We start from the raw sequence: 23,277 nt of genomic DNA on the forward strand, positions 1-23,277 counted from the left end.
GCTGGGGCTCGTGAGCCACTCATGCCAGCCCTGCAGGGGGAAATTTGGGATTTTTGTTCTTTCTGTAGCCCAGGTGCTGCCCCACAGCATCCATCAGCCCCCGACCCGCCGCCACTGCCTGTGTTTTCCAGTCCTTCCTGACCTTTCTGCTCGCTCAGCCATGACTCACCTTCTCCGCTGTCTGCAAGGCAGGCACAGCAGAGGAAAGACAAATAGCTCCCAGTACAGATTTGGGCTGCTCAAATGCTGCCAGATGGAGCAGGGGCTCTGCCACTGTGCACCGGGGCAGGTGAGTGCTAGGAGCCAGGATGCAGAGAAGGGAACACTGGCCACCAACTGGTGTCCTCTGCCTTGGGGACGTGGGGTGTTTGTGGGATTTGGGGTCATCCATGGGACAGGGCTTATCTGGTACCGTGGCATCGGTTCATTCTGGTCCCTGTGTCCCTGCACCTGGGCACCACGGTGAGGTTACCAACTTCATGCAGGGCTTTTTTGTCCATAGGTACAAAGAATACCAGGAAGGAGGGAGGGAGGGAGGGAAGAAGGAGTGAAAGAAGAAGGAGGGAAGGGGGAAGGAAGGGAAGGAAAGGAAGGGAAGGAAAGGAAGGAAGGAAAGGAAGGGAAGGAAGGGAAGGAAGGGAAGGAAGGGAAGAAAAGAAAGAAGGGAAGGAAGAGAGGGAGGGAAAGAAGGAGGGAGGGAGGGAAGAAGGAGGGAAGGGGGAAGGAAGGAAGGGGGAAGGAAGGAAGGGAAGGTAGGAAGGGAAGGAAGGAGGGAGGGAAGGAAGGAAAAGGGAAGGAAGAGAAGGAAGGAAGGAAAGAAAGAAGGGAAGGAAGAGAGAGAAGGAAGGAAGGAGGGAGGGAGGGAAGGAAGGAAAAAGGGAAGGAAGGTAAGGAAGGAAGGAAAGAAGGAAAGAAGGAAGGAAGGAGAGGAAGAAAGGAAGGGAGGGAGGGAGGAAAGGAAGGAAAGGAAGGAAGAGAAAGAAAGAAAGAGAGAGAGAAAGAAAGAAAGAGAGAGAGAAAGAGAGAAAGAGTACTTGGAGTGCTTTCCCAGATGTTTAAGCACCCAACCATCTCCCCCTCCCAGCCCAGACCCCTTCAGCTGAAGCAAGGAAGTAGAAGAGGTGGAGGATGAGAAGATTATTTATTTTTCATAGATTTTTATAAAAAATAATTATCAAATACAAAAAAATAAAAATAGCAGCAGCCTCCATTGTGAATAAAACCCTAAAGGGGACACAAACCACTCAGTGTTGCTATTGAAGAACAATATTTTGGTACGTAGAAGCTATCTGTCCATGAGAAGCACAAATCTCTCCCAGCCAAGCCAGCACCTTGCTCACCAGCCTTTATGCCCATGGTGATCAGGGATGAGCCATGTGCAAGACATCAATTTTAATGCAAAAAATGTAAAATGTTGGCATCTAAACACATAGGTGCCCAGGCAGTGCTGACATCAGGCAGGTGGCAAGATACCAGGGCTTGAAATTCTCCCATCTCCCTCTGTGTGTCACCCACACCCCATGTATGTGTGGTTACCATGGCTCCATGGCCACCAGGTCCCCAAGGTGTCCCTCAGTCCTGCTGTGTCTGTGATGGAGCAGGCTGGGACACCAAGGCAGGAGGCAGCTGGCCGTGGGGTGAGGGATAGGGAAAAGGCTCAGAGGAGGACACGGCATCTCCTGCCTGGGACTGCTGGGATGTCCAGGTGCCTCTGCCCCCTGCTCCTGTCCCCAGCTAATCATGACTTCTGGAGATGCCTGACAACGAGGGCTGCGGGGAGGATGCTAGCAAAAAGCCAAAAGATGCCTTGACAATCCCCGGTCTCTCCACACCGTGTCACCCTCTCTCCATCTCTCCTTTGCCAGACAAACCCTAGCTCGGAGCTTGGCTCCAACAGCTCAGCCCGTGCTCTAGGGATGTAGGGGGGCAGATCTGGGGCTCCCAGCCATAGTCTGGGGCTGCAGAGCTCCTGGACACGGATGGGTTTCCATGCTCCTGCTCCCGTTCTCTGCTCTCCTCTTTCCATCCCTCTTCTCTTTGTAGCATTGACAGCAGTGACAGTCCCAGCTGAGCTTGTACCTTCCCTACCCTCTGCCTCTATGGGGCTGGGTCCAGGCTCCAAGACTGTGGAATCAGCTCTGGGGGCCAAGGTTTCTTGCTGGGCTCTTTAGAGGCAACGAGCAAATCTGAAGGTTTTCACTTGGTATCTACAGGAAGAAGAGACCCAAGAAAGGCTGGACTGGGCATGCAGTGCAATGGGCCACAGAGGCGGTGATAAGGAAAAGCTCAGTGGGAGATGGTGCTCCAAGCGTCCTGATGGGTCACTGGGGTTCTGCCTCTCCCTGTGCTACAGGGCCTGGTCACCTCCAAGAACTGCTGACTGCACTGTTGAAGCTCATATTTGGAGATGTGGGGAAAGAAAAGGAGGACCCCTGGAGCCTCCTTCATTGCAGAGCATCACAGTTATTCTGGCTTGGCCATCACATCCCTCGTCTATCTGGGTCTCAACAGCCAAGGTAAGCCCAGGGCAAAACATTCCTTTTCAACCTCAAAATCCTGTTCCAGGACCAGAGCAAGGCAAAACTCCAGCAAATCCCAAGGGCAAAACTTGCCATCGGCAGATACTGAGAGTACCTTGAGGTCCTGGCCTCCACACCATCCACCAGGAACTCCCTCCTAGCTTGGCTGGGACGCTTGGCTTCTCTCTCTGTCCTCCTTCCAGCTCCTGCTCCGCAAACGAGGGGAAATTCCCTGCTCTTCCTGCCCTGACCTGCACTTTTCCCAATGGTTTGTACTTCACAGCAGCATGGGTGTGTGACAAAGGGTATCCTTTCTCAGCTTCATCAAGAGCAAAGAAAATATAATATATAATATTTTATATATATTATATATATATATGTATATATATATATATAATTAAGTTTAAATATTTGCAGAGATCACAACTACCTCGACCTTGCTAAAAGAAGCCTGTACAGCAGAGGGAGGGGAGTGAATAGTGACAAAATCCAGAGCAAAAACGCTGCACCAGGACACATGTCCGCAGCCGCGTCCAGGCTCCCGGTGCCAGACCCCGTGCAGAGCCCCTTGGGCTGGACCCGAAGTCCCCGGCAGGAGCCTGTGGGGATGGGGATGGGACCACCTGGCCTCCTCTTCCACAGCCACCACCTACTCGGCGGCCTCCACTGCCATCCTCCTGTCTGGCTCATCCTTGTGCCTCCTGCCCCGGCACTCTACTGCCTTCTTTGGTGTCCCTTCGCTCCTCCGGCACTCGCCTGACTGATAGAGCCCCTCCATGCCACCGCTACTGGTTCTCCTCAGCCGCCGGGTCGCGGCATGTACACTCGTCCTGGTCACAGTCAGCAGCGAATGGGATCACCTGCAGGGACACAAGGGAGATGTTAACACAAACCAAGCCTCCACTCTGAGATCCCTTGCCCACCTCCATAACTCTCTCCATCTTGGTATGGGCAGACTTTGGGCTGATGGTGGCTGAGACCACCAGGCTTCACCATCACTGAGAAACATCTCCATTATTGGGTGTCCCAAGCTCTGCCCCACAGCTGAGCTTTGTTCTTAGTGTTTTCCTCTTCAGCAACTTGCATTTCAAATTTTGCCTTCAATGGTCAGCTTGATCTTGCGCCCCAAACACTAGGGGGAAATGCCCGATGGGCATTAGCCATTTGGACAAGGTGAGACATGCCTAGATTTCAGTTTTACTTTGACCCTCGTGTCCATGTCTGAGCCCACCCACGGTCCCATCGTTCCAGCTGTTCCTGGTTCTCCAGGCTCAGCCATAGCACAGCCTTGTCCTCTGCACCTCGTGAAGGAACTCAGCCAAGATCCCACCTACAGCAACCTCCATATTACCTGGTGTAGGAACCCAGTTAGATGCCTACAGTTCTTGTGCACAACAGATTAAGAAAACCCAGGCAGGCTGGACACAGAGTGAGCAGGAATGGCCTTCAGCAGGGCAGGCAGTGGGTCCATCTACAGTCACTGTCATGGTAGAGAGACTCATTGCACTACATCAGCTGTCTCCAGCCAAGCAAGTTTATGTCACCTCAGCTGATGGCAGCAGTGCAGGGTGCCAGGGCACCAGCAGAATATGTGGCTCCTGGTCAGCAGATGCCCAGCAGTGGGGCATGGGAGCTAGGGCAACCAGCTCCTATAGAGGCTTTATGCAAACCAGGCTCAGAGCCTGGAGTTTTTCTTACTGTGGGAGCATATCTGATTTTTGACAGCCTGAGCCAGTGAGAGGCTGGAGAAGTTGCTTGGTGTGTTCCTTCTTTAACAGAGTAGCACAAGAGGCTCATGCTGCTGGAGAGTTGCCTCTGGGGCACACGAATTGGGCTGTGTCTCCTTGGGACTGCCTGTCCTTTATTTTGGCCAGAGATCCAGATGCCTCAAACTCCGAGAGCCATGCCCTGCTCTGAGATGTGATATCAGTGTGGAGATTTCACTCATCGCCTGGGTGTAAAGCCTCTTCTCTCCTATCTCCACTGGATCTTCCCAGGATTTCATTTTTACTTTTCCCTGTGTGTGCGTGTGATGAAAGGAAAAATGATTCAAGCTCCACAACAAAGATGAGAAGATCCAAATTCACATATTTTTGCACTGAGAAATTCTCTCATGCCCTATGGTTTGTTTTGCTGCTGGATATGTTTAGGAAGGATGGGCTGCGAGCATTGGGTTAGCAAGTTAGGTGGGAGGGGTGGTTGTGGTGGGAGACAAGAGAGGGTCTGCACAGTTCTAATGCCAAGTTTCTCCCTGTGTGCTATTTCTCCTTTTTTTATCCCTGCCGAGGAGAACTGGGAAAGACAACCTGTAGCAGATGCCAATGGACCATGCCAAAATGCCAAATCCCCTTGAGATCACTCAATATTACAACAAGGTGACTTCTGACTCACCATGACTAGCACTACATCCTATGGAAGGCATGTATTTGGGACTTATTTCCCAAAGTGAGAGGGAATCCTGTGAGCCTCAGCAGGAGCTGGGTTGAGCTCTCAGTCCCACTGGCGTGGGTCCAAACCTCACTGTAATCAGTGGAATGATGTCTATCAGCTTCAGCTGGTTTTGGTTTAAAATCATGGGTTTGTTGATGGGAGAATTGCCTTGCAGGCCTGGTTCCGCAGCCAGCAAAGCATGGCTAATGGTGACCACTTAATCTCAAATGCCCGTGCTGTGGAGAATGCTCACTTACCTTCCTGGAGGACAGCGTGGAGGAGCAGCAGTCACCCCCGTCATACTGGCAGTATGCCCGGTTGTTGATGGTGTCACACCAGCCATCTGCTAGGAAGGGCTAGAGAAAGGAGTTGTTGCTGAAAGGGTTATTCAAAGGTGGAAAGTGCCGTCCAAGAGCAGAGATCCTGTGTCCTCAGCAAGCCCACTGTGCACTGCTCTCATGCAATGACACTGCAGTACAGCTGTGCATGTTCACAGCCTGGGAAGGGCTCTGTAAAAGGCTGACCCAGCTCTTCTCTCCATCATCACTCCTCCCTTCAGAAACCCTCCTTCCAACGAGCTTGGCTCTGAAGTTGGGCTTTGTGACTTGACTTGGGCAGCTAAGAGCAGAGAGGCAGTCATAAGAATCAACAGAGCGTCCTGCTAGAGGGTCAATTTCAGGAAAGCAGATGCTTTATCTCCCTTGGACTAAGGAGTCCAAGGTCAGGAGTGTCCCAGAAGTCCTTGTGACTAAGACAAGACAAGACAAGAATTGGCAAGCACTGGTTGCAAGGACTAAGCCTTTTCCAGAAGGATCTTGGTCTGACCTTGACATCAGAGGACATGTCCATACAGTACTCTAGATTCTAGAAGCAGCTCTAGCCCTCCCTATAGCACATAGCTCCACCAAACCTTGCCGGGCTGGACTACAAGCCTACTTATCCAGAAGTCAGGTAGGAAAACGAGTAGAGATCTCCAAGCACTTACTCCCCGCAGGCAAAATCCAGCTCTGGCTTGAGAAGAGAAGGCATTAACCCTACTGATAGTGAGAAATACTGGCAACATGGCCACCTTCTAGCTTGAGACTTGGCCATCTTCATTTTCATTTCCCTGCTTCATGGCCCGATGTGGTTGAGTGGTGGGGGACTGTCATTGAGTGGCAAAGCCCAATGCCCTTTGCTGCTCTGCTGTGAGTCACCATGGGGTCTCCCTGATCAGCTGAGAATGTGCAGAGCCTCTCCTTGTGCAGCTCAAACTAATGCCCCAACATTAATGAGCCTTCCTGACTTTCATCTGTAATGTGGAAGCAGAAAGATATTCCAGCAGAATAGCTTTCTGCCCAGAAACATTAAATGGCACGAACAGCCATTCAGAAATCCACTTAATTTTTTTTCTCTAGCTACGTGAGTCATCTGATTAGAGAAGAGAAACAAGTAACTGGGGCTGAGCAGCAGCCAGCTGGGCCTGAGAAACAACGCTGTGCAACTGGTGCATCCCAACAGTGTGCATAGGGAGTGCTTGCAAAGAGCTGTCAGGAGCCATAGCCGAAGTTTATTTAGCACAGATCCACATCAGCAACACCAAGAAACAATGGGATGCGCTAACAGAATGGAGAAGCCATTAATTATCTGGGTGATTAGCAATGAAATATTTCTGCTGCTCTGCACTGGCAGCTACTGGCCCAGCAACTGTGTCCATCCTCCTGCTGTCATCAGACGGGCTCCTCGTAGAAACCTGGCCATCCCTTTGCTCAGGAAAGCAGCCAGCCCATTTTACTGGATCTAGTGGTCCCAAGTGACAAATCAGAGGACCTCAGGGTGCAGTTTCACCCATACAAACGTGTAAACACTCCTCTTCCGATGAAGATCCCCAATGGCTCTTGAAGAATGGCAAGTAGGAGTCTCTGGTGGGCTGGGGTGGCAATGCCGGGGCTGGCAGGTGCAGGATGCAGGCAGGGGACCTGTCGCTGGCGGGGACACGCTCTGGACATGATTTTCTTTCATGGTGGAGTTTTTCCCTGAGCTTCACTCCATGTTTCATGACTCACTGGCAAAACAACACCCGCTGCTTCTGTAGTTTCCATCTAATTACCGCAGAGGATTGCCGGTCCCAGCTGCGCAGGTCTGAAACGATTTCCAGATCGTGCCTTGTGTGCAAGGTGGGGGAGGACGGAGGCAGGAACAGGATGGGCAAGGAGATGCTCTCACTTTCTCTCTATAACTATTAGGGCTAATTACCCCCTTTCCTCAATCCACCAGAGCCCGTACCCCACCCCAAACAAATACAGGCTCCTATGGCAACACATGTTGGGGAAACTTAACAGCTCATGCTCCAAATTACATTGGAAAAACATATGAGGGGAAAATAAGAAATGACTAAATGGACTGGAGGCTCCTGAGAGCCAGGAGTACGGGTTGGGGACACTGGCCCTGTTCCTCGCAGCGCCAGGACAGGTTCAGTCTCATTGCTTACAGGACAGCGGCAGATCAAGGAGAGCAACCAGAGTTGGGCTGAGGAGGAGAAGCTGCAGCTCTCATCGGATTTCCGAGGGAGATGCTGTGAATCCTGCTGCTTTGCCAAAGAGCCTCCAGCCGGCTCCAGTTTTTGCAAGCAGAAAGAACAAACTATGGTACTGCCCTTGGCTTCCCTTGGTCCATGCTTGCATTAGCCTCATCGTGGTCTTGCAAGAGTCTAGGGGAGGTCACAGGCAGTACAACCAAGTATGAACAGGTGATTTGAGGAAGAAAACCACCTATGGATGCTCCCAGTCCATATTTGAACCGTGTGGTTCTGCAGGAAACAATGTCAGCATGGGGTGAAGGGAGGCTGGACCAGGGGCTCCAGGAGGACTTGGAAGTGTGTTAGGACATGATGGGGAGCTGTTGGACCAGGTTGCATGCCACCAAGCGCTGGGCTTCGTCATCCATCTTGCGTCTTTGTTCAGGCAAGAGCATCGCCAGGGCATGTGTTAGCATGTGAAGAACAGCACCTGGCACCGCAGGGCCGGGCGATGCGCTGCCCTAATAAAAATAGTAACTGCGCACCCAGTGTTTTGCTCACAGTGTTTTCCTTCATCTCTGCAGAGTCCCCAGAGTTGGAGCTGAGCTCGCTGGCTCTGTCCCTGCAGATGAACCAGACTGGACAACATGGGAGCATGGGGCCACTTCCTTGGTTCTTGTCCCAAAGTCATCAGCTAGGTGGATGGGGTCCAGATTCTTTTCTTCGACCTTATATGTAGGTTGATTCACTGAAAAAGAGCTTGGAAGGGTGTGACAGGAACAGTGGTGAGCAAGGCAGCCAGAGAGGCTGGGTTTGGGGAAGGCAGTGGAGCAGAACGGATAAACCACAGATGCCATCAGTATTGCACATATTTTGGTGTTGTGTCATGGGCACTTGGTGAACAGCATTTCTCAGAAACCCAGGCTTTGCTCTGGTTGAGCAGACCTGAAGGCCCAGTACCTTCCTATTGGCAATGACCCATTCCAGATGCTTCAGAGAAAGGTGGAAAAAAGAAAAAAATGCAGCGTGCACCTGGCCAATTATGTACTGAACAGCCCTTCTGTGCTGCTGTGGAAAGTGCTTGCGAATTCCATCTGCCTATAGCTAGAGAAAGCCCAGATCCTAGTTTCAGAATTCAGCCTCCATAAGCAAAATGTTTCCTCCCAGCGTCTAGGATGCTGTGCAGGACTTGCATTTTGCAGCCATACTGATCCTGTGCAAGGAGGGCACGTAGACTGCTTTCGTGCTTCTTCCAAGTTGGCAAACCTCTTGATGTCCATGTGTCCTTTCCTTTGGACGACAGTATTTTGGGCTCTGATGGACCTCAGACCCTTTGCATTCTGGGATGGCCATGTTTTACCCTGCAGGTGCCTTTGTTCTTCTCAGCTGTAGCTCTCAGAGCAGCTCCAGAAGAGCAAGGGAGCACCATTCTGGTATGGGAAACAGGCAGGGACCAGCCCTGGAGATGTCATTGCCAAGCTCCATGAGAAGACTGGAGAAGATCAAAGGGAGCTGGTGCAGTAAAGGAAGCAGGGTTGTGGCTGGGTGATAACCTCTGCAGAGTCATGCCTCTACTTGCTGTGTGCATGGTTTTCCAGGAGCATCAGCATGTGCTCAGCACCAGACACAAGAAAGCAGTGGCTCTCACCTCGCACGGGTAGAAGCCAGTTGGTGGCAGAGGAGTGTCAGCTCCAAGCCGGGCTGATGGCCACAGGACATTGAGCTGCCCTGGGGCTGGAGGCAGCTGCAGCTCTGGAGGTGTGCAAATGGAGCTACATCCCAGAGAAAAGCTGCTGCGGGGAGGAGGTTGGAGAGCACAGACAATCTACAATAGCCTGGGGTAGGGGTCAGCTCAGTGTCCTTCCTTCTTTACCACCCCACTGCAGCCCTATTCCAGGAAATCTCTGCTATTCCAGGAAGTCGCTAGGATGACACGAAGGGTGCCCAAAGCCTTGCTAAAAGCCAGGTTTACTCAACCCTCCATGCATCTACCACCCCATGATCTTCACGTGTCCCTGGAAAACCCCCTGTGGAAAAGTCCTTGTCCCATCCCTTCAGCACCAATCCAAACCACTGTTCCCCTATAGAAAAAGCAGGGTGCTCTCTGTCCCTCCAGCCACAGCCACAGTTAGAGGGATGCTACAGCACAGTGTCCCCAGGACGCATCCCCTTCCTCGCACACACTGCCACTGGTGGGGCAAGGAGCCCGGCAATTCTTGGCTCCTCTGGCTTGCCCAGGGAAGTTGACGGGGAATGCAGACTGTGGGAGGAAATGACAATGTTCATTGTTTGGATTGAATATTTTTCTTGGCCCTCTCTCTATTGCAGCATGCCTTTTATTTCATTATTTTTTTCTCCCCCTTCCCCAACACCCTGAGCGTGCTGTCTTTCCCTCTCTCCTTCCTGAGGCTCTCTGGCACGCAAGGAGGAAATCAGCTCTGAAAAACACAGAGAGGGACCGAGAGGGAACAGGGCTGGCGCCTGGTCAAGAAGATTTTTGGGATGCCTCACTGCCCTGAGCCACTCTGAACAGCAAGTGAGTGCTGATCAGCCGCTGTGCCCAGGGGAAGAAACCTTGAGGGAGGAGAGCTGAAGAAATTTGGCAAGAAGCACCTGAGACCAAGTGTCTGGGAGAAGAGGAAAGAGGAATAGCGTTTTGTCCACTATTTCTGTGTTGCCATGTTTCTGTCCCCTGAGCCATTTCTGTGCTCCTTTTAGAATCGTGGAATCATTAAGGTTGGAGAAGACGTCTAAAATCACCAAGTCCAAGCCCAACCCATCCCACCACGCCCACTGACCATGTCCCTCAGTGCCACATCTTCACAGTTCTTGAATACATCCAGGGATGGTGGGCATAGTAGTATTAGGAAATACTACTTTTCTGAAAGAGTGGTCAGGCGCTGGAATGGGCTGCCCAGGGAGGTGGTTGAGTTACCGACCCTGGAGGTGTTCAAGAAACATTTAGATATAGAATTGAGAGACATGGTCTAGTGGGGTTACTGGTGGTAGGTGGATGGTTGGACTGGATGATCTTATAGGTCTTTTCCAACCTAGCTAATTCTATGATTCTATGATTCTATGGTGACCCCACCACCTCCCTGGGCAGCCTGTGCCAGCATATGACCACTCTTTCTGAGAAGAAATTGTTCCCAATGTCCTCTTTTGGAGCCATGTGCCCCCAGGATGCCTTGGAAGTGAAATGGAGAAGTGTCAGTCATTTCTGAGCTTGCTGGCGTCCCCAAGCCTCTCGTTATCAATTACATCTTCTCAGGTCTCTGGGTGTCCCCTTAGCCTTGTCCCTTCTGCACCCTGATCTCAATGCTCAGGGGACACAAAAGGAGAAAGAGCCCAAAGGCAGGAAAGAAGAAGCAAGGGGCAGCTCAGGGAGATGAAACAGCACTCCTGGTAAGCCTGGGCATCTTCAAGGGGTGTCCCCAAGGCTCCCCATGCCATGAGCCAGCTGTCCTGCCCCCAACACCATGCCCACTGCTGGCACAGTGATTGCCTGCCAAGCCCTTCGTGCAAAGTATGTTGCAGGATAGAACGGGTTATGGAAAACAAGCCCTGAAAACCACAAGGGCCTCCTGACCCACTTGTATCTGGTTTCTGCCAAGTTCTTGTTACAGATCTTAAACAGAAAGAAAAACAATGTACGAGGGATGAAGGAGCTGAAGGGGAATATTCGTGTTGGAAGAGCAGTTGGCTGGGCTGTGCTCAGGGATGTTTGTTTATTGTCAAATGCAACTCAATGATTTTGATTTCAGCGGGTGCCTTCAGTGGTTTTCCACTCCTGTCTGCATCCTTGGCTGCACGATGGCAACGTCTGAGACAGGGAAGCAGGACGTGAGGCTCTGCAGCCTGTCACTTGCATGGTGCTGCTATGTGGTCTCTGTGCCCTTCCATTTGCTTTGCCTCTTAGGAAAATGTATTTTCTACAATCACACTCCACCTGTGTGCAGGGCAGGAAAAGCACACCTCGTGCTGAGGGAGAAGCTGGGTCAGCCCACAGCCAGAGCTAAGCAGCATGGAAACCTGCCCAGCAGGTATCTAGAGAGCTCCATCTCTAGAGAGCTGCCTGCCACCAAGGGCTTTTCCCTCACAGGCCAGGGGCTGCCTCTGAGCCCACACTGACCACACGCTACAGTTTAGTCACTTGGATTGCTTCCCCACATTCTCTTGAGACACAGCACACGCTGTCCTACATGGGAATGTGCCAGAGTCTTGGGCAACTCGTTAGGTGTGTGCTCACCTGGAGCACATGGGCCTGTAGGCTCTGATGGGTCACCCGAAGGAACAGCAGTCGCACTGCTCCTTGCAGAAGGATCCTCTCCATGCTTTCAAAGCCAGGAGGCAGGCAGAGGAAGAGGGCAGACTGGACAAAAGAGTCACAAAATGCTCCCATGGAATCATTAAGGTTGTAAAAGACCTCTAGGATTGCCAAGTCTGATGGTCAACCCACCCCCACCATGCTCCCCACTGACCACATCCCTCAGTGCCATATCTCCATGGTTCTTGAACACCTCCAGGGATGGTGATTCCACCACCTCTCTGGGCAGCCTGTGCTGATACATTAACACCATGAGGAGAGTGAATTTAAATGGCCATGTTAATCTACCTGGCTGCTTCTCAGAGCAGCTGGCTCACCCCATTTGCCCTACTGGCCAGGAGAACAGAAGAGGCCTTTTCCAGCACATGGCATCCCACCAGCATTATACTTCTGCCTGGTTCCCTGTGCTGAGCACAGTGTAACATCAGAGCCCCTGTGGTGGGGCAGCAAAAGGCCCTGTAGACGTGGAGCAGAGGCAGCCACCTGCTGCATGGCCCCAATTTGCAGAAGGGTCCTATCCTATCTCCCATTGCATTAAGGCACAGTGGGACCCCAATTTTAGGTGAGACTTCCCCCTGTCCTCATTGCACATGCTGTCAGAGGGGTTAACTGTGGCTGCCAAATGCTGGACACGAGCCATGGAGGTGCCAAGGGAGGGGTTGGTGCACGGCACTGAGAAGGGCAGAAGATTCATCAGGTCCTGGCTACCTGTTGGGTCACAAGAGGCGAGAACAGCCTGCAGCCACAAACACGCCTCCATCGCTAACTCAAAATTTCCACTGCAATTACTCAGGAAAACCACAAAAGAGAGAACAGCTTAGCGTTTTACGACCATGATAACATGATCGGCAGCGCACGCAAGGGCAGCGAGACCTTGTCCTCATGGGGGGAAGACCTGCGAAATCCCCGGCAGCTCACGCCAGCCGCAGCCTCCTGCCACGGGCTGCTGTCACCCGTGGTGGCCTCGTGCCGATGTCCCTGGCTGTCCCCCAGCTCAGAACCCAGCCAGGCGGCCTTAGGCAGGGCAGGCAGAGCCTGGGAGCTCAGGCCAGCACCAGAACCTGATGTGTTCCCCACTAAGAAGGAAAGAAGGGTACCTACACCTGCTACAGTTAACCCTTTGCGACATGCACAAATGGAAACGCAGCATGTTATGCAGAAGGGCTTGGCTGCCCGTGTCTGCTTGATCGCTGCAAGAGTAGCTTACGTTCCTCTGCAGGATGGTGGTGTTACTCCATCCTGTGAGTGTCACGGTGATAAAAGAGGTGGGCTTTTCTACCTGAACCACAGCGTTCTCCTCCTGCAGTGGGAGAAATGAGAGGGCAGAGCTGGTGAGCGGCGTGGGCTGGAGACTGCTTTGCTTTCCCAGGTATGGCGAGCACTGGCCACCTTCATGCATGGACTCACGCAGCACCAGGACAGCAATGGGGACAAGCAGTTTCCCTCCTCCTCCTCCTCCCAGCCCCAAGCCCCCTCCCCTCTCCCCCCAGTGCTGCCATCTGTTTTCCTACTGATGGAAGGGGATGAGATGTTCCACTGGCCCTTGAGAGGCAAAGCGTCTCGGCGCTAACTCGTATTCCTGACGGGCTTCTGGAAGGGTTCGCATCGCTCCCTCTCCCCTTGAACTACGTGCCTCCATGCTGCGGGGATGGGGAACTTGGCGCGGAGCAGCGAGAGACAGGGAGGCAGATGGATGGCCAGATTAATGGAAAGGGAAGGGAGGTGGGGAGAGGAGCGCGAGGGATGAGCAGGCGCGCTGGTCTGCCGCCAGCGGAGGAGAGAGATGAGCGAGAATCTCGCCGATGCCATTACACAGTGACTTGAAATTTCCAGCGGGAGGTTGGCGAGGTGGGGCTGGGTTGGTCAAAGCTGGGCTTGGCTGCTGCTCGCTGTGCCCCAGCCTGAAGAGGACCCTGAGGGGAGGGATCGTGCCAGCAGTCGGGAGCTCTGCACTTCTCCTCTATAGGGTTGTTCCCCGACCGAGGCGGCCAGATGAAAGCAATTCCTCATCCAGCGCACTCAGTGAGAGACAACAGCATCTCCAAGGGGTGACTCAAAACTGAGGGGACCTGGAGAGGCCACTGGAACAGCGTGCAGAGTAGAGGCTGGGCTCCAAAAGGAGGTGCATCCAGTGAGGGATTACTGCTAGATAGGGAGGAATCTGGGCCTAAGACGTCCCACGCAGCTGGCAAGTCAAGCTGAATCATGCCAAACCCAGGAGGAGCTCTGAAAGCAGAAGATTCCTTGTGCAGGCAGATGAAGGAGACACGGGGATGAGTGAGGGATGCCATGCAGCAAGGCCAGGTTATGGGTTGTATTCCATCTATACCCTGCTCTCACTGTCTGGCGTCTCCACAGTCCACAAGATATTGGCCCTCAAGTGAAATGGCCTCCAAGATCTCCCAGGGAGATGAAGGCAGGAGAGGGAGAGGAGTGAGGGGATGGGGGGTGCAAGAGAGCACAGATGAGATGGAAACCAAGTTTGGGGCACTTCCTGTGGTCAGAGAAGTGGACTGGTAACACTTTTCTGCCCAGTGCCAAGCAGCCCTCTGAGCAATACCTTCGGGGAAGAGTTGTGGCAATATAATGTCTACTATAAAACACGCATTAAAAGGTTGGCTTACCAGTCCAACAAAAAGAGTAATCAAAGACACGAGAAGAGAGGAGGAGAGCAGGGAGGAGGCGGCTGTGAGCTGTTTCTGAAAGGAAAGCATCGGGGCAAAGGAAACAATCCCAAGGATGAATCTTCATTAGTATTGCAGTGAGTGACTGTGACCTTAAAAACAGGCCTGGCTGATGAAATTGCTAACAAGGAGGAAGGCATTGTTCCACAGAGGAGGATCAGGATATCTGACAAATAGATGACCTGAGGACCAGGGAGAGAAACAGGATGACATTCACTTGTGTAAAATTGAAGGGCAAGCTCTTGTGCTGATAGTAAAACATCTGCTGTTAGCTTGGAGCTCATCAGTTGGAAACAAAGGATGCAGAGAAAGATCTGGGTGTACTTACTGACCTCAGGTCTCTCTGAGCTGCCAGACTGATGCAACTGCAGAAACGACAGATATGTTCCTGGGTCTTATCAAAGGAGATTGCCAGCACACATAGGCTTTGTGCAGGGCTTTGGTGAGAGTGCAGCTGGAAGAGCGTATACTGCTGGGTCATTTCTACTGGAAGAGTAATTAAAAGCAGAAAAGGTGTAGAAAAGTATACGATGGTAATGACGAGAGCAGACTCTCTATCTGCTCTTAGGGCACTGCAAGGTTTTGGCTCGCTTAAGTTATAGCTGTAGGCTACAACTGTTGTCTGGGAATGCTCCCTAGAAGTAAATGAGGATGACAACATCCTTTGTTCTCCTTTGGGAACAGAAAGAGCTTGCGTTGGCCATGAGCATGCTTAGGTGGCTAACAAGAAGACAGGGAGCACAGCTATGAGACACTGGGATTTTATAGTCAGTGCCTCTCTCTCACGCACACAAACAAGCTGACATTTTTCCATCATCCCTTATGGGATCTGGCACTGAAGATGCAGACCCAAGGTGAGCCACAAAACCTTTCTGCTTCAAATACACTGCCCTGGAGCTGAGCTGTAGGAGACATGGATCTCCCAAGGCACTGGATCCACCATTGAGCTCTAGTACTCAACCATCTATCTCCTCTCTAGCACGCAGCTGCCTATTGCCTTACAGATTACAGGAACGAGACACAGCAAGCCACCAGGTTTGGGAGATAAGTGCTGCACGTCCTGCCAAGCACATTTCCTCCCTGGGGACATGCCCACTGCAGCATCGAGGCCACATGGTCACACACGGTCACACATGCTGCCCTTTCTTCCACCATTCAGCTGACAAAGAGCTGAGCTAGGCAGAACCAGCGAGCAAAACCTGATCATTTGCATTGAAATGAGTGCATTAAAAAAAAAAAAAAAAATCAGCAAAACCCAAAGCTATTTTTGGTGTGTAGACTTCATTTACATTTTCCTTTTTGGTAGAAATCCCAAATTTTCAGCAGACAACATTCCAAAATTCCCTCTTTGCCCTCCCCCCCCCCTTTTTTTTTACCCTCAATCATAATAACAAATCGTGCTCGACAAAGACTGCCTATTTTTCATTTCCTCTGTGAACCGACTCCAGGCTGCCTATGATTTTCTCTTGCCGGGTAATTATTCAAAACGAAATGAGTGGCTAACCAATTTCTGCAAGGAATTCTTTGTCTGCAGATTCTTGGGGAGCGGTTTGTTTTGCACACACGATGCTGGAAATCCTCCTTGTTTTGGTTGGACGCGTGAGTCACACAGGGCTTTTCTGGACCCGTGTTACTCTAGAACTGCAGTTCTGGTTAAGGAAATATTCAGGCTTGGAGGCAGCGTGCGCTTTTTGGGGATACCCCTTGCCAGCGAAATCCTTTTGCTAGAATTTTCTTCCCGGGTTGGCCGAGAAGAGCGCGAGGAAGGAAACGCGGCACGAAGCCCTGGACCCATTCCGTGGCCACGCGGCACGTTGCAGCTCACCCCCAGCATCGCCCTGGCTGCACGCTCCGGGTGAATGACAAAACACTGAAATGCCGGCAGACCTCCCCTGTGCCAAGCCATTGCAGGCCTCCAGGATGCCAACCCATCGCAGGCCTCCACTATGCCAACCCATTAGAGACCTCCACTATGCCAACCCATCGCAGGCCTCCACTACGCCAACCCATCGCAAGCCTCCACGTCTGGTCATAAAGACCCCACGTCCGGGCTACCCAGCTGCACTGCTGGGCTGGAGCTGCCCCATGTGCTAGGAAAGGGGGCTTACCTCACACGACTGGATGCAGTGGATGGCAGAGGGGTCTGGGTACCATTGCAGCCTGCCTGTGCATACAATGTGCTGGGGAGGAGAGAAGAAAAGAGCTGTTAGGGAGGTGGTGGAGGGAGGACACAAGCATGCTCCCAGAGGTGCAGGGTCTCTTGCAGCTCCACAAGGCAGAGCAATGGGATCACCTCGAGGACCTTCCTGCACTCCTGCCCAGAGAAAACCCTTTGGAGCCCACTGAACCCAAGCTTCACCCACAAACCAGACTACGCTGCTCAAAGCAGAGCCTGGATAAATACATAGATGCATGTGTATGTATGTGTATGCACAACCAGGAGAGGAAAAAGGGAGATGGCAGGGATCACCAGGATCTGGGTTTGGCTGGCAGCATTACGCATAGTGGCCAGCAGCCAAGCTGGGAAGTAGCCATCCGGGACCACCACAGATGGAGTCCTCCATTCATCTCATCACACCATGCTGCCTTTAGCAGCTTCCCACTTGCACCAGCCTCATGTCCCAGTCAGCTGTCCCTGGACACCAGCATCAGTGTGTCCTGCACAGCTCTGAGAGCTGTGTCCCCAAGGGGGACACCTGGGGACTCAAATCCCCAGACTTGGCTGGGGCTGGATACACCAGCCTCATGCTCACCCACGCTGCAGAGGTATTTATGAGGCTTTAAGTCAGCAGCTGCAGCCAACTGGACACGAGAGCTGGATGCAGAGGACTCAGTTTCATCTAACTGGAACGCTCCGTCCCCATAATTCAGAAGGGGGTTGTTGGGAGCACACATGATTATATGGGGGAAGAAAAGCCCCACCACACAGGCAATTTCCTCCTTGTAAAGCTCAGGCAGGCTTTGAAATCTGAGGCCCCATAAAACGACAGCTGGCCTGTGAAAGTGTCCTAGGATGCCCTGCACAGCATGGGTGTTACATGGATGGACACGTCTTTCTTCCACCAATGTGGCTCCAGCACCCTCAGCATGGGATGGGGCAGCTCTGCCTCGATCTGCATTCATGGGGTGCATTATGCCTGCATTTGGATGTGATGGGAGGGGTGAGGGAGCTGCAGGCTGGCTGGTGGCATCTCCATCTGCTTCCTGCGCACTCCAGGGTAGTGACTGGTGGCCAGAGGGCAGGGTGGTAGCAGCAACCTTGCAGGTGGCAGCAGACAAATCCCTGTGTTTTCACTGTATTTCTCAGCTCCTTCTTGCTCCAAGTCTTCGGTCCAACCCAATGGGTTGCCAGGAGCAAGCTCCAGAGGTAATGTCCTCAGCCAGAGCAGGAAAGGCAGCTGTGATGGGATGGGACAGAGAGGCTGGAGAGAGCAATTCCTGCTCACCCCAAAGGATGCTTGGATCCCAACCCCACTGGATGTGTTGTATGCGGTTGCTGCACAACTTGAATGAGTTCCCAGACCGTCTTGGCTGTGGGATGTGATGAATGAGAGCATAAAAAACAGCAGTGCCCTCCCCGGGCAGCCTTTGCAGTCCCGATGTGTTTTGCCACATCCTCCCCATCACCTTGGGAGCATGGCAGCTCCTGAGAACATAAGCACAGCAGGAGGCAGAGAGGAAAACAAGGCAGCCCAGGCACAGAGCTGCTGAGGGGTAGTGCCGATGTTTAAAATAACACCACTCTTCCCTTCTCCAAAATGCTTTCCTTGCATGAGAGCCCGTGGCCAAGCCACCTGGTGATCTGTCCAAAGCTCAAGTTCCACGATCCCACATGCCACGAGCATCCTGATGCTGCAAAGGCACGGAGACATGGCGTGGGGATGCTGCTGGGCCTCCTGCAGCTTCCTGGGGGGAGGGGAAGGCCTGGATCGGGGTGCCAGCTCCCAGGAGGACTGTTTGTTTTCCTTTGTTCCACCTCCTTCCTTCTGCATCTCGGTTTTATTTTAAGAAATATAACCCCATTGGAGCTGCACTTTGGGAAAGTTGTGCCACGGAGATCCAAACTATGTGAGCTATTTGAACTGTTTTGCCTACAGAATGAGTAAGGGATGGGGAGGGAAATGCGAGAGGGTGGCCAGCGGTCCTGGCAGCACAGCCAGCTCCCAGCTGATGGCAATGCCTCCTCTCTGGCAGGGACACACTGCCCGGGGCCACACTGCAGCTGCCAAGTGTTCGGGGACCAGGGCTCGTGCCTTGCTCTCTGCCAGGGGTGAATTCTGATCTGTGCTCAGTCATCCCGGCACCTTGGCTGCCGATAGCTTGTGGCACATCCCAAAAGTCAAAGGGATTCTTGCGTTTAGCTTCATTCACAAAGGTATCCTGCAAGTCCTGGAAAGCTCATGTTACAGGCAGTAGCTTATGCGGAGCTTTGGTCTCAGAGGGCAGGAGGCTGTGCATCTCAGTGCAGGGAAGAGGAGAAAGAAGTGCTGAGGACCTGGGCACTGGTTATGAACCAGAAGAATCAGCCTGAAGCCTTGTGGCATCAGATGAAGCAGTCATGGTGCAGAGACCAGGCATGGCCTCTGCTGGCCTGGGTGAAGCAGGTCCGAGATGAATCCGGGAAGATGCATGTGGGCACTGTGGAGGTCTCTGCCAGAGCTCACCAAAGCCTGGGAAAAGGGGAGCTTGGATTCATCGTGCATCCATCACCAGCTGCTACACCAGCACCGCAGAGATATACCCAGAAGGGGTCCAGATGGGCAAAGAAAAGTGTTATGGAAGAGATTTGATCTCTTGGCTACGCTGTGGGTAACATTCCCAAGGACCAGAGGTCCTTGGACTTGCCACTATGTCTAAGCCCAGCAACTGCACATCTGGAATCATTAAGGTTGGAAAAGTCCTCTAAGATCACCAAGCCCAACCCATCCCACCGTGCCCACTGACCACATCCCTCAGTGCCACATCTCCACAGTTCTTGAACACCTCCAGAGATGGTGCCTCCACCACCTCCCTGAGCAGCCCATTCCAATGCCTTACACCTGCATATGCAGCAAGAATGCATCCCCGGCCATGCCAACCCTGGTGGAGCTCATCCCAAGCTCCAGGTGGACATCAGGGCAGAGATGGCCAGGATGAGCAACCAGCAGGCATCTCCTGAGAATGCACCTGTGGAGAGAACCAGCCAACCCTGAGCTCTTCACCCAAATTCCTGCCCCTCTTTTTACCCAAAGCAAAGAGATTTGTACTAAAATAACACTGGATAGAGAGGGGGGAAGAGTGATTTGGCCACACTGTAAATATTTTGAGGGCCCCATGTATAAGGATGGTGAATGCTCTGTTGGAGTGATGCTCCCTCCCCGCGTACCTGGACTCTGGTGGGTTGCAGGCGGTGATCCATAGTCTCAGCAGTTACATTTTCGGGCAGTATGACTGGATCGCTGGGGGGGATAATGCAGGAGGGCACACACACAGCACCTGAGGAAGGAGAGACAGCTTTGAGGGATTGCAGCAGGAACTAGGTAGCTGCCAGCTGCAGGAGGGTGCTGGACCCCAATGTGCCAGCTCCTTGCTGAGGGCAGAGGTGCATGTGAAGGAGATCCTTTGCCTACCAACAGCTGTCAATTCCTTCCCACAGTCCTGACTTATGCAAGAGTTTACAGGAGTTTTTGCAGCTGATACCCCTCTCCTGGATAACAAGTGAACATGCTTGAAGAGGTGAGTCCAAGCCATGATGGCAAGACACGGGACCCAGCATGAAAACATGTCTGGCCTGGATATTATAGATGTTTGTTGACGTGTCAGGAAGTATTGCTCACAGATTTTCCTACCGTGACTTCCTATGACCCAGGAGGAAAAAAACTGTAAAAACCCATCCTGGCAAAGCACGTGGGCCCCAACCTTAGTCCCACCTTCACATCAGGTCTGTCTCAAGTTTACACTTGGCCCTGCCTCAGCCAATTTTGGGTTTTACCCCAGTGTCCCATCCAGCGGGATGCCAGGTGGGATGTAATGACTGTGACAGCATTGCAGCTGAAAAACAACCAAGTCTTTTAGAAAGAAACGGATGATGTGGTCCCTCATCTGGTGAAAGCACCCTGTTACACACAGTTGTCACTCCAGCTCTTATCTTGGACCTGCCCCATTAACCTTGCAGATGTCAGCAGTCACATTAAGTGCAGAGGCTGTGGTGGTACTGAGGGCTGGAGGGTGAGATAAAGCACTGCAGAGTGCTGGGCTTGCCCTAGAAATGAGTCCCTGCTTCTTAAGAAGTGCTTTCACTGATGCCAGTTCTAACTTCAATCTTGCCCATGAACACAACCAGGGCTAAAGGGCTAAAGCCACCCTAGGTCTCTGTGTTCAAGAGGAGAATGAAGAAAAAACTGTTTTTTCATAGATTTAATGGGAATTGGCCCGAGCAGAAGAGTCACTGTGACCTTCCAGCTGGCTCTCCAGATGGCTGACTCAACACAGGGGCTGGGTTTCTGCGTGGTGTTCCCCTGCCCTCACCTATGCCGTGCCCATGCTCGCACTTGTACTCCACGAGGTTGAGCTCTGGGGGTGGCGGGCAGGTGCCCTTCAGGCTCTTGCACAGCTTGAACTCCTCCGTCCACGTGCCCTCCTTGGTGCAGACAATGGGGACCTGGAGAGCAGAGAGAGACCAGGGCCTGGAGACACCCTATGCAGAGGTGCATCCCATGCTGTGGCTGGCACCCACACCACCATGGTTACCTCCAGCAGTGAGAAGAGCTCTGGTTTTGCTTTTGGTGGTACCCAAATGCCCCAACATGCCAAGCCCTGCTATTTTGAAGTGCTCTGCAACCCAGCACGTGGCTGACCCCCACCCGTCTCATCACTCACCTGTGATCCTGGTGGCTCACAGCTCAGGACGCACTGGCTGTCCAGCTCGAAGCCCTGGGTGCAGTTGTACATGCCCTCAAACACTGGTGGGGGTGGCTCGCACACCACAGGGACGCAGCGTCCCTCCTCCCACTGCCCGCTCTCCAGGCACTGCACCTTCAGGAACTTCCTGGGGAGAGAGATGGAAAGAAAGCTGGGCTGCAGACCCCAAAAACATCCTTCTTGGTTCTCAAACCCCCATGCGTGGGGCTTTCTCATGTTGTTCTTCAGGATAACCTATGCTCAGCCAGGACCTTTCCTTCCCCTTGTGCTGATTTAGGAATCCTGAACACTTCTCACACTGCCTACCACCCCATCACACCGATTTAGTGGGCATGATGGCAATGGGTTGACGGTTGGATTAGATGATCTTAGTGATCTTTTCCAACCTTAATGATTCTACAATTCGGGAGCCCTGGGTGCTTTTTCTCATGCTTCCCACAGCACTGGTATTGGAGTCCTGGACACTTTTTCTCATACTCCCCATCACTCTCCATCCTTTGTAGCACCCCTGGATGATCTCTCCCTGCTTGCAGCCCCCGCGGGTACGTGCACGGCTGCCTTGTCCTGCCGCCAGTAGCTGCATACTTTGCCGGAGGAGTGAGCCTCCCCTGTAAATCCTGCTGGCCCGCGCCCAGCCCTGCTGAGGCTCCTCTTTGTACACCGGCCAGAGCTGTCAATCCCACTCTCGCCGAGGAGCTGCCGCACCGGAGCAGATCAACACCAGCTTGCGCTGCTGAAATGGCCCCAGCGCGAACCGCTTGCCAAAAAGACGATGAAAAAGAAGGGGAGAAAAAGGCCAGGAGCAGAGCTCATCCGCTTCTCTGTCTCCTTGCCTTGGCAGCAAGACAGACATCACATCTTCTGCACAGGAGCATGAAAACTCCGTGGGGCTTTGGGCAACCTGGGGGCACATCACAGAATCATAGAGCATCCTGAGTCAGAAGGGACCCATAAGGATCATCGAGTCCAACTTCTGTGACCCAGTTACGGACACATGGCTTTTTACAACACTGGTGAGTTTTACCTGTGCTGATTCCTCAGTCTTTACTGAGACTTTTTCCCTTCTGTAGCAGGTTTCCATCACTCCCACCAGACGCCCATGCCCGCAGCTTGCCTCTGCCCACTCCAGCTGCCGATGCCAGCAAGCAGGGCTCCAGGCACCCTGCAGAGGGAATCTAACATCCAGCGCTGGGTTGCAGAAACCCCTCAGGCTGGCACTGCATTGCCCTTGTTCTGAGCTGCTGCTTGGGACCAGCTGTGCCCCCACCATGCACCACAGCAGTGGGGACCATGGTCATGCCCCACTGTCAGAGTGCAATGCAATGGGCTTGGTGATGTCTCCATCAGGTCAACTTGCCCTTCTCATGCCCATGCAAGCAACCTGCTCTGCTTGCCCAGGCACTTGGCCAACCCAGAAGGCTGGAGGACCATGTGCACATGGGAAGAAGTGACTCAAGGTCCTAGGCAGCACCATGCTGTGGACATATGTTTAATTGACCCCACAGCAAGTTTATACATTTCTGCTGGGTGCTGCTGCACAGGACATCTAGGAGCTTTTTCAAAACATACCTGCCTTTTTAAATATTTGAAGCTCTTTAAGGATCCCCTTCTGCTTTCAGAAATCAGAGAACTGATTCTTTTCTAGAGTCTTTATAAAAGTGACTGATGTTTCCTGCTCTGATGAATACAAGCAGTAACACAGAGAAGGCACAGTAAGAAAGGAGACATGGGAGGACCCCCAGTTCAAGCAACAGCCTTGAATTGACCAAAGAGAACTGAAACTACATCCAATCTTGGAAAGATGATGGGGAGAAACATCTCTAGGTCTCACTGCAGACAGCTGCAGCTTCAGCCCACTGCTGGTTTCTTGCTCTTGCTTGCTGCCCCATCCACCAGGATGATGCTCACCGCCTTTCGAAG

At 52.5% G+C, this 23,277-nt stretch overlaps 1 protein-coding gene across 1 annotated transcript in view; it reads right to left on the bottom strand.

Moving 5' to 3' along the window:
• The window catches only part of PAPPA2 (pappalysin 2), a 75,431-nt gene continuing 53,169 nt past the window's right edge, over positions 1,016-23,277 (bottom strand). Inside the window, exons 17-22 of the mRNA XM_021404952.1 lie at positions 21,316-21,484; positions 20,965-21,097; positions 19,823-19,932; positions 16,566-16,637; positions 5,207-5,305; positions 1,016-3,379 (exon numbers count right to left, since the gene is read on the bottom strand). Coding sequence (XP_021260627.1) covers positions 3,305-3,379; positions 5,207-5,305; positions 16,566-16,637; positions 19,823-19,932; positions 20,965-21,097; positions 21,316-21,484 — 658 coding nt within the window. The 3' untranslated portion in view covers positions 1,016-3,304. The remainder of the gene's footprint in view (positions 3,380-5,206; positions 5,306-16,565; positions 16,638-19,822; positions 19,933-20,964; positions 21,098-21,315; positions 21,485-23,277) is intronic.

The sequence above is a fragment of the Numida meleagris genome, chromosome 7 (genome assembly GCF_002078875.1).
Source record: "Numida meleagris isolate 19003 breed g44 Domestic line chromosome 7, NumMel1.0, whole genome shotgun sequence".
NCBI lineage: Eukaryota > Metazoa > Chordata > Aves > Galliformes > Numididae > Numida > Numida meleagris.